Below are 11,629 nucleotides of genomic sequence, written 5' to 3' on the forward strand. Positions count from 1 at the left end.
TTAAGACAAAGAATTTTTCTTAGGAATTTAGAATGTAGGATAGTTATTAAGTTTTAGTCACAAATAACTGTTGCAGTACCAACTGTAAAGAAATAATATAAAGACAAAAACTGAAAAGAGTCATGTAGACATGCCTGAGAAGGTACTGTTGATTAGATATACTTCTGAAAATCTAATTTTTACTTTCATTTTTCTTACTACTTTAGGTTTTTCAATGTACTTCATATCTTATTCTTGCTTCCTCCCTTTTTTTCTGATACAGATCATGTGGCATGGGTATGTTTCTCACCTTTGCTTAGAAGAAATGCTTCCAGCATTGCCATTAGGATATAATATTTGAGCTAACCTGATTTGGAGAGGAGACTTGAACTACATTTTCTTTGTAAAATGCCTGCCATTATGATTTTAGATGTTTTATCTTTGATGTTATCTTCGATGTTAGCAAAACAGCATGTTGTTTTCTGTAGTGTTTCCTTTATAAACAACTATTATTCTATTTATTGAATCAGATTCTATCTGTACGAAGCAGTTCATAAACCTTATATTGTTGTATATAGGACTTTTAAACTCAGTCATGTGTATTTCACTGTAGTTTGATATAGAAATCTCCTGGATTTTCAGCATGGAGTGGGGAAAGAAACCCTGATTACAGACAGTTCTCTTTCTCCATTTAAATTTCTCCATATTTTTTTGTTTTGTTTTGTTTTGGCTCTTTTTCTCAACTGTCAGTGGAATTATTGTCTTCCTGTCTCCATATTCAGGTAGTGTCAGTGGCTGAGTATCACCGCAGGATCGATGCTCTAAATACTGAAGAACTGCGCACACTCTGCAGACGTCTCCAGGTGCCCCATTCAGTAGTTTAAACCCCTCCGGAGAGTGAATCCTCCTTGTTTTTAGTGTCTCTCGTCAGGGCAAATCTCATTTTTAAAGGATTTGTCTTGACTGCAGCACTAAAATAGCCCATCAGAAAATTCCTTTTTGTATTAAAGAGTACAGTTTTGCCTTGAAGAGCTTCAGGATTATACTTTCTGCCATCTTTTCATTTTAAAAATATTCAGAGGAATTTTCTGGCATTGTAGAACTGTTCTCAGTAACTGTGTGTTTCTTAAAGCAATAAAGAGTGTTCATTTAATTTTAACATTGGAAGAATGTCTTTGGGTTTGAGGATGAATCTTTACTCAGTAGCATCTGAAAGATGAAGTACTATCAGAAAATTTGAAAACCTTTTAATGCAAAGCAAGACTTTAATATTTTCTCTTCTTTAAGGCTATTTCAATTGTATCAACTCCACATCAAATATTTTAATAAGCTAAATTGTTTTTGTTTTTGAGGTATTCCTGGTTGGTATTAGAAATACTTTGGAATAGTATACCCTACCTACCAAACTAGATAAATTATTTAAAATTCCATAAAATAATCTTTGTGATTTCTTTCTCTTTTTTTTTAGAAACAAAGTGATACAGTTGAACTCATTTTTCAGTTTTGTGTATTATTGTGTGTTTTACTCTTCTTAATGAGATATGCTTTCATGGCTGTGCTACATCTACTGAATTATTTTTTCTTTTAATGCTTCTCATGTTGCCTTGGATTTTTCTTTTAACTTTTCACATCATCAGAATAAGGGTAAAACATGCTGATGATGTGAAAGAATTAATATAGTATTAACTTCTCATCACCAAAAAGCAATACAGTTCTAGAACATGTATTGATTGAAAACATGCTATTTAGGTTTGGTAAAAAATCTGTTAAAGAAACAAAATAATTTAGCAAGATTTCATTCTTAATGGAATCACAGTCTCTGTGCATTGCTGCATTTTAGTTATCTGCTCCAATAGAATTCTGTTTTCCAATTTAAAAGTTTCATCAATAATAGATATGTTTTATAGCTTTTATTTCCTAATGTTACTGCATTTTATATATTAAAATAAAATTAATATGGGACGCCTGGGTGGCTCAGTGGTTGAGCACCTGCCTTTGGCTCAGGGCATGATCCCGCGGTCCTGGGATTGAGTCCCACATCGGGCTTCCTGTATGGAGCCTGTTTCTCCCTCTGCCTACAACTCTACCTCTTTCTGTGTCTCTCATGAATAAATAGAATCTTAAAATAATAATAAAAATTAAATTAATATGAAAAAGTATCAATAGAATAGATTGTATCAGAGTTTGAGTTAATCAACATTTCTATCATTTTAGGAATGTCAGATCATTTGCATCATGCAAAAGCATATATTCTTTTTTAATGCATTAAATTTATCTAATTTTTAAGATATGGTTATGAAAAAATTAAATTTATCATGTGACCCCAAAGCAAAAATAATGAAGGCAATTTTTAAAGTAATGGTAACTTTTTCAGTGAAGCAGCTAATAATTTGTATGCACACATACTCATAGAAAGTTCTTTAAATTAAAACTTTGGCACCAGAATGTTTTCTTAATTATTTTTGGCAAATTTTATGTTTATCATGAAAAAAAAATCCCACATATTTTAAATAATTTAGCACAGATAAATAGCAAACTAGCTGGCTCACTTTTGCCCTTCAACGGAAAAATTAAAATTTGCATCTGATTTTTCCTTTCACACAGAAATATGGGTGTTAATCATTTTCTTTCTGTCATACAGTAGATAAGAAAAATGTCTGCTTATAGTTAAAAGATCTTTTTCTACATTGGATATACCATTGTTATTAGATGGATGGACATCTTTGCCTTCTAAAATCCTAAATTAAAGTTTTAGCCCATTTTTTAAGGTGCAAAGTTTTATTTCTCTCAAAAGGCAGAAACTGTTTATTGCACGTTGCAGTCTTATATTAACATGCTATTGCTGTTTACCTCTTTAGATTACTACAAGAGAAGACATAAATTCAAAGCAGATTGCTCCAGCAAAAGCAGACCTGGAGTCTGAATCTTTTCGACCAAACCTAAGTGATCCCAGTGAACTCTTACTGCCAGATCAAATTGAAAAGGTATGACATACTTACATATGTGCATTTCAGAGTATGTACCCATAAGAGTAAAACAGCCTCTTTTCAGTTCTTCAAATTAAAGAAGCAGGGTTACTGCTGTTAGTCTTCCTTTCCCGTGAAGAAAAGTAAACAAAATACAGCAACTAGTATAATAGAAGATATTAGGAGCAGACATTAAAATAAACAATAAATAAATAAACAATAGTGGGGACACCTGGATGGCTCAGTGGGTGGGCATCTGCCTTTGACTCAAGTTCTGATCCCGGGATCCAGGATGGAGTCCTGCATCGGGCTCCTTGTGGGGAGCCTGCTTCTCCCTCTGCCTGTGTCTCTGTCTGTCTCTCTCTCTCTCATGAATAAATAAAATCTTTAAAAATAAATAAATAAAATAAACAATAGCAATTTAGATGAGACACTATAATAGCCAAAATTTAATTTTTTACTGTGTACTAGTTACTTGCTTTATGTGATTATCTCATGTAGTTTTTTATAGCACCTAAAGGGATTGAATGTGCACTCTGCACATTTTATGAGTGAAAAAATTTAGACATAAAGAAATTTAGTATCTTGCTCAAAGTCGCAGCTTTAAAATGTTGAAACTTGATTTCTAGAGCCCATTATTTGAGAAGTTATTAATAATTAAGCTGTTAGTCCATTCAGTATTTTTGTTAATTCAGTACAGAGGGTAAAAACAGTGAGTAATCCCTATTTCTTGTCTTTCTTTTACTCTGTGTCTTGTGGGTCCTGTTCCTTTCTTTTCCTGGTGGACAATTATTATTTCATGCTGAGAAATGCAGTTTTTTCTTCAAGCATCTCTGTGTCTTTGAGAATAATTTCTACTGTTATTTGCGTAGCCTTCAATTTTATAAAGTTCTGTTACATTCCAGCTGGCATTACTATCTTGCACGTTGACAATAGATAGCTATCAAGTAAAATGTTAAAATTTTGTTTTGCAAAGCTTACCAAGCATCTTCCACCAAGAACAATTGGCTATCCATGGACTCTTGTTTATGGCACTGGGAAGCATGGCACAAGCTTGAAGACCCTTTATCGAACAATGACAGGTTTAGACACCCCAGTGCTGATGGTGATTAAAGACAGTGATGGGCAGGTATGAAAAGTAACTACATAGATACATTACCCTTTCAGAGATTACAGTAAAAGTAACATTTAATATGTTTTTTGATAAAAATTATTTTCATTAGTGTATTTTATTAAATTTACTGATAATATTGAGTACTTCTAATATACAAGACATTGTTGAGTGATACAGAGAATAAACAAGAGCATGGATAAAGGGATTATAGTCTGATAAAAAAGAATATGTGTACCAGTATCAAGTGTAGTGAGAACCTAGAGAAAGCAAAAGGGGTGTTTAAAGCAAGGATTGTTCATATCTATTTGGACAAGGTCAGAATGAAGTTCATTGAAAGAGTGAATATTGTTAGAGTCTTGAAGCATAGGTAGTTTTAAAACTTAAAGGTAATTGTGTGAGAATGATACCAGAACAAAACCATAGGAAGGCAAGAGAAATACTGATTTGTTCCTGAAACATCAAGTTAGGTCAGTTGCTAGGATTGGAGAGTGAGAAGATGAAATAGCAATATTAATTTAAAAAACAAAACAAAATACTACTACTTCTGACATTTTTATTGTGCTTTTCCCACCCATTTAACTAATCACTTATGCATTATCTTATTTAATCGTCAAAGCTCTATGAGATTGATACTTTTATAACATCACTGTTTTGAAGAGTTAACTATGACTAAACGAATTTCATCAACTTTCCCAGAGTTATACAATAAAGGTAATTGCACAAAAATGAAGGAACTGCTTACCACATGCCATAGCATAGATAAGTGTCACAAATGTAACGTTGAGTTGAAAACCAGACACTAAGGAGTAACTATCTTATGATTCCATTTAAAGAATGTTCATAAATAGGCAAAACAAATCTATGATATTCAAGCTAGTTAGCTTCCTTGGGGAAGTGGAGGTGGTGATGAAGAGGAGGCACAAGGTCAGCTTCCAAAGTGCTGATGATGTTCTGTTTCTTGATCTAAATGAAGGTTGTTAAATGGGATTTGCTTTGTGATAATTCCACATTGAGCTGTGTGTATTTATATAAAACATATATATGTATAACATGTACCTTTCAACAAGAAAGTCTATTTTAAAAACTAAGACTATAAAAAGCAGATCAGAGACAGTGACTATAGAAATCATCTATAAAACTCTCTACATTCCCATTTAATGCTGTGGAAATTTAGACCCACAGCATTGAAATAACTTATCCAGGTTCCTTATTCACTCATTCTTTTTTAGGTTATTTATGCTGTGATACCTATTGTTCTGTGTAAGAGCATAGCACTACAGGTCCAACCAGTTAAGACCGAGGCCTTCCCTCATGGAATTTATTATATAATGAAGACAAAAGTAGCATATACCTTTTTAGTTAGTAGAATGTTTACTGATGCAGAAGAGTTTTTGCTAAATCCTATAATCCCACTGTAACATGTTATAACTATTGTACATGCATTGTGCATATAAGTTCTCCTGAAACGAGGTAATCACTTTTTAAGATTGTTTGTTTATAAGAATCTTTTTAGATTTCAAAACTAGAAAAAATTCCCCATTGAGAAACTGATATGCTTTGTATTTGACAATAATGCAAATTTCATAACAGCTGATCGTGTTTCCCTTTTTAAGTAGTAGATAAAATTATATTTCATTTCCTTTTTTTTTGCATTTTACTTAAATAATGAGGTAATGCTTAATGAAGCAAATTAATAGTCATGTCATTAACCATGCCTCTTTTTAATCCTTAGGTTTTTGGTGCATTAGCATCTGAGCCATTTAAAGTGAGTGATGGCTTTTATGGTACCGGAGAAACCTTTGTTTTTACGTTCTGTCCAGAGTTTGAGGTAAGGACAATTATTCCAGTATTCAATTTATAAAGAGATGGCATAATGAAAAGAACATGCACATTGGAGGCATTTACACTTGCATTTGACGCTCATCTCTGTTGTTACTAACTATAACTTCACACTTTTCGACCATTTTGAGGTTTAACTTTCCTATGGATAGAATGGGAACCATAAAATGTAACAGGGCATAATGCCAGACATACATCATGGTCTCAGTAAGGAGTATACATCATTATTACTATTCTGAATTGCCATTGTGAAATTCTTAGAAACTTTTAATGACTAAGTTGCATAATGTAAGTAATGAAAATTTAAAAAATAAATCATTTAGGTTTAAATTATCTGATTTCTTTTTCTTTATTATGGCTTAATTAATTTAAATTGACTACATTCCAGTACTAGTTAGACCTAAAATTAAAGACCTAAAATTAAAGAATATGTTGACTGTAAAACATCGCATGCAATCGCAGCATCTTAGGTACATTAAAGTTCAGTGTATCAGACCTTTCCTTAAGAGATGAAATTATAATCTCGAAAAAAGGAATCAACACCGTTAAAAAAGTAGTCTTTAGAAACAGTTTCTATGATTATCAAAATAGGAAGGTTTTGATAACACACTAGAAGATTTTTTAGCAAACTTAAGCTTAACCAGCTCACTAGATTAACCAGTGCTTTCCATTCCCTCATAAAACATAACAACCAATGCCTACAGCTAACTGGAAGTTTATAATTGATACAGATTTTTTTAAAGATTTATTTACTTATTTTAGAGAGTATGAGGGGAGGGGGGCAGCAGAGAGAGAAAGGCAGAGCAGCAGACTCCCCAAGGAGCATGGAGCTCAACTCAGGGCTGGATCTCAGGGCCCATGAGATCCTGACCTCAGCTGAAACCAAGAGTCAGAGGTTCAACCAACTGAACCACCCAGGTGCCCCTGTTGCAGATTTTTGAAGCATCAGTTGTGCTTGTACTCAAATCTTTTTATGCTATTTCTACTTGACTGTGTAATTAATTAATTAGGTATTATATAACTATGAAAAAGTTGTTAAAGTTTATTGAAAACTATAATAAATATTTGAGGAAAAGTTGATAAAGATGATGTGCTAGAAATTGTTATTGTATTACAGTAAAGATGATGTGCTAGAAATTGTTATTGTATTACATTTAAGTAGAACTCCCATGGAAGAAGGCTAGTAAAAAAAAATTAAGAATATGAACATCTAGAGATTTTGTTTTTGAACTTCTGAAATGTTTTTATTTTCTCACTGCTCTTTAAAAAAACTGAAACTAGAAATCATGAACATTTGTAGCAGACTTATATAAGAATAATGATAGGCAAATCAGTATCCAAAGGAAAAAGACCTTGGCGTTATATCAAAGTATTATCAAATTAATGACATTTCTGTTTAATGTTAAAAGTTATTGGCATCAAAAAAAAAGTTATTGGCATCTATATCAATTTTTTAACCAATTTTCTGCTTTTTTTATTAACTATTCAGTTCTTGACACATACATAGAAAAGAGAAATATGTATAAATAGATAATAAGATTTGAGGCTTTGGAAATGAAAGTTGTATGCTTTTAACTTTAGTCATACAAATACAGAAGCCCAGAGCACCAGAACCTTCTGCCCAGTCTTTTATCCTTATTGTTCTTATTCCTCTTATGTCTGTCAGTCTAGGCTTTCAGTACTTGGGGTTTGGGAGAACCGACTCTGTAAAGTGACCATTTTCATCTACATGTTTAAAGCTTTCTTTGTATTTCTGTAGGTCTTTAAGTGGACAGGAGATAATATGTTTTTTATCAAGGGAGACATGGATTCACTAGCTTTTGGTGGTGGAGGGTAAGTCTCTTGAACATTTTACCATGAGATTTTTAAAGATACTTTACTTATTTGTGTGACTTATAAAATCAGTTATCTTTGGAAAGTTTTGACATTAGAATCTTAATTTGTATATTACGACTAAGAAAACAATATATTTACAAGAGGGTTTGCTTAAGTGTAGTATTTGAAACTATTGATAAAATATTTGTTTATTCATTTTAAAATGCTGTTGAGTTGATTTCCCTTTTGATTAAAGCCCATCCTTAGAGTACAGTGTGACTTCTTGTATTTGAAAGTAAAATGCAGTAATGCCTTAGACCTTCTCAAGTTTTTAAAAAAATACAATGTTATTTTGTTTCTCCCAACGTATAAAAAAGTTCCAGTTATTTTCTTTTTATTCTACCCTGGAGACTATTTGAATGGATATGTCAGAGAATAATAGAAATTTGTTTTCCTACAAAAAATTTGTGATACCCTTTCTGCCCAGATTTTCAGAATTTGTTTTCTTGTTTTGTTTTTAACAGTATGTGTCAATCATTAATTTGATTGGATTCTTTTGCATAGCAGGCACTATAAGAACGTTTGCTTACTTATCCTGACTTCATTCAGCCTTTACAGTGTTTACATATAGTTTGCTCTACCTCCTCCTAGCCTAGACTTTTCAAATAGTGCTTATTAGCAAACAGTGATGCCTTCTTTTGGTAGTTCTCTCTGTCCTTCAGGATCAGACATAAAGTATGCTAAGTAATTCCCAAACTTATAAAATATTATTTGTTTCCCACAGCTGAGGATATATAATAATTCATCCAGGCTGGAGAATCTTGTTAACCTATAAGAATGCTCACTACCCTGAGTAATTCTAACAAATTCTTTTACCACTTCTCTATAGATGTGTGTTTGAAAGACATGATTTCAGTGGTTAAAAAATTAGCCTTCTCTGAAAGACATAACTAGTAACTAAAAACCATGTTATTTTTAGTTGTTGGAATCAGCATATGTTTGTATGTTCCAGTTACACTTTTTTTTTTTTTGGTGGAGTGCAGGCAGTCATTTAGCCCAAATGGTAGTCTTACATGTGATTCAGTTAGCTCTCCAGGAGGGCATCACAAGCAAGTGGCTAGTAATTTCAGGCTGCTAAGGGTGCCTTAAATCTTTGAAAATAACATACCTAATGTCACTAGATGTCTGCTGAAACTTGATTTTGAATATACCATCTGATTGCAGTAAGCTCAACTAAACGTTGGGTCATTTGATAACAAATTAAGACAAGTACAGTCTTTGGAGAAGGAGAGTACAGGCTCAGAAGCCTAAAGCTACAGGATCTTGATATTCCAGAATCCCAAATAGGAGCCCCAAAACCTAAATCATGATGTGGTGAACTAAATATAGACTTTGGAGTTAGACCAATTTAGATTCTGGTTTCAACATATGTCCCATATGGGACCGTTAGCAAATTGAAAGTTTCCTCAGTTGTGAATTGGAGAAAGAACCTTAACATTAACTACACGTTAATAATGTTAGATGAGAGGAAGTTTTCATGTTAAGTATATTAAATATTTAACTCGTGTCAAATATATTAAAACTGTATAGCAAAAAGAAACCCATAATACCAAGCAAAGAAGAACAGAGTGACACCCATCTCAAAAGAATGCTATATAAATTTAATTTTAGAGAATTCATTTTGTTACTTGATCTGTGTAATAAAACAGTGTGACACCCATCTCAAAAGAATGCTATATAAATCTAATTTTAGAGGATTCATTTTATTTGATCTGTGTAATAAGTGATTTTATAAGAGGGTGTGAACAAAACAAAATTGCCTTGTACCAGTGGGAAAGGCTTGAAAAAAGTAATGATATCAGAATTTTGAATATTGAAAAGCCTCATTTAAATTAATTTAATTAACTTATTATTTTATACCCTCTGTAATAATTGTCTTACAACCTTAAGTATTAAGAGATTATTGTTTAAAACTATTTTTTTAATATATTTCAGGGGAGAATTTGCCCTTTGGCTTGATGGAGATCTTTACCATGGAAGAAGCCATTCTTGTAAAACATTTGGGAATCATACGCTTTCTAAGAAGGAAGATTTCTTTATCCAAGACATTGAAATCTGGGCTTTTGAATAAATGTAATGCTCTCTGTCTTAGCAGGATAATGGCCCAAACCTGACATGGACAAGCATTCTTTGGAAAGTTCAAGAAGCAATACAATGTAACATGTCACTCGTGCTTTAAAATTAATTGTATCACCATTTTTTACAGCTATAATTTTGGAATTTATTTTTAAAATCATGTTTCTGTCCCAGGGTTTTTTTAGGTTTAGACCATGGTGTGGGTCCATGCAGTATAACAGCGTGGGTTTTGTCAGAATTTTGGCAACCTTTTAATCATAGTGACCACCTCATCTACAATCCATGTTATCTCAGTCTCCTAATCAGATGGTGCTCTTTCTTTGAATTTTTTAGTTTATTATTTTTAAAACTATATTGATTGTTTTACTAGAGCAATCTAATTGGGACATTGAGAGAATGAAGACTAGATAATGCTGTGAGGTATCTGTGAGGTTGGCACAGGTGACTGTTGGACTTGTCAGTTTAGTCATTCTTGTGAAGGAAAAACACATGCCAAAATAATGCATATTTCATAAACCACTGAGTTCTAATTTTAATTCACACTACAACATTCTTTATTAATTTTGTAGGCATTCTCAATTTCATTTTAATAAAAATGAAATTTGAAGAGAATTCTGATTGTAATAGACCACAGTGCACATGATCTGCAGGTTTGGGCATATGATTTCATGTTTGGATTATCTGATAAAGTTTTAAAATACAAAGGGGAATGAGAACTTGATGATTCTATTGGATTTAATATATCAAGTGAGAAAATATACTATTTACATATTTGTAGCTTAGCAGGGCATTATCATAAGTACAAAAACTATGAAACAGATACATATTTCTTCAACATATTGTGTCAGATATACTGTTTTATAGTTCTGTTGTTTTAGCCTTATTGCATATCAACTCCCAAAATATAGGTTCCTGTTCAAAAGGAAAAAAAAAAAGTGTGTTTTTTTTGAGTGGTATATATTATAAACTACCATTAGCATTTGCTGTTATAAAAGGGCAATGATTATAGTAGACAATATTGTAACTCAGTAGACTTGTTGAATATGCAAACTTACTGTCAAGTGACCTCAAAAAAAAAAAAAAAAAAAACCGAGATAGAATATACTAGTAGTTCTTATCCTCTTTTGTAGGAAACCAATAATATGCCATTGTGGCAGTCACTCATCAGTTAATTTCAAAGCTTCATGTTATGCAAAAAAAATCCTGCTGTTATACATGTGACAGTGACCTTGTGCTGAAATTTCAGCTATTCCAGATAAACATTGTATATTACCTTGTAAATTAATGTTTAAAGGTAGTTTTGTTCTTATAGAAAGTGTCGATTGCCAGGTTGCTTATAGCACTTTAAATTATTCTGAAAAGGAAATTATAAGCCAAATATGTTGGCTTTAGTAGTTTTAGTTGTATAGGACTTGACTATATTTAGATCTTTTGAAAAGTTTAGATAATTATCTAAAGAAAGCATAATGCTAATGGAAAAGAAAATCTGATCTATTTAATATGCTATCGCTGAATATGAATAGAAATGTGGGCATCATTTCCTTGTCTATGTAAAGCTATCTCATTATAAGTTAGTAACAGTATATAGATTAAATGTTTACAATATAGAGAATTGTAAATAAAAATATATCATTTTTCCCCTTTGGTCTTCCACAGCAGTATTATTGTCTTTGTGGGGCTGACTAATCATTAAAAAAAAAAAAAAAATCCTGTATTGGATTTCAGTTACAATAAGGTCCTGGTCGTGTATACCAAATAAAATTAAATACTTAAATACAAA

The 11,629-nt window shown here is 32.1% G+C and overlaps 1 protein-coding gene across 7 annotated transcripts in view; it reads left to right on the forward strand.

Moving 5' to 3' along the window:
- The window catches only part of OXR1 (oxidation resistance 1), a 280,364-nt gene extending 268,735 nt beyond the window's left edge, over positions 1–11,629 (forward strand). For 4 of the 7 annotated variants that reach the window (XM_072774211.1, XM_072774212.1, XM_072774209.1 and 1 more), the window contains 5 exons: positions 2,838–2,963; positions 3,922–4,074; positions 5,792–5,887; positions 7,658–7,731; positions 9,709–11,629. In XM_072774211.1, coding sequence (XP_072630312.1) covers positions 2,838–2,963; positions 3,922–4,074; positions 5,792–5,887; positions 7,658–7,731; positions 9,709–9,844 — 585 coding nt within the window. In that variant the 3' untranslated portion in view covers positions 9,845–11,629. Of the gene's footprint in view, positions 1–761; positions 843–2,837; positions 2,964–3,921; positions 4,075–5,791; positions 5,888–7,657; positions 7,732–9,708 lie in introns of all 7 variants that reach the window. The other 3 variants (XM_072774210.1, XM_072774208.1, XM_072774214.1) reach the window with 1 other exon arrangement.

The sequence above is a fragment of the Canis lupus genome, chromosome 14 (assembly GCF_048164855.1).
Source record: "Canis lupus baileyi chromosome 14, mCanLup2.hap1, whole genome shotgun sequence".
Lineage (NCBI taxonomy): Eukaryota > Metazoa > Chordata > Mammalia > Carnivora > Canidae > Canis > Canis lupus.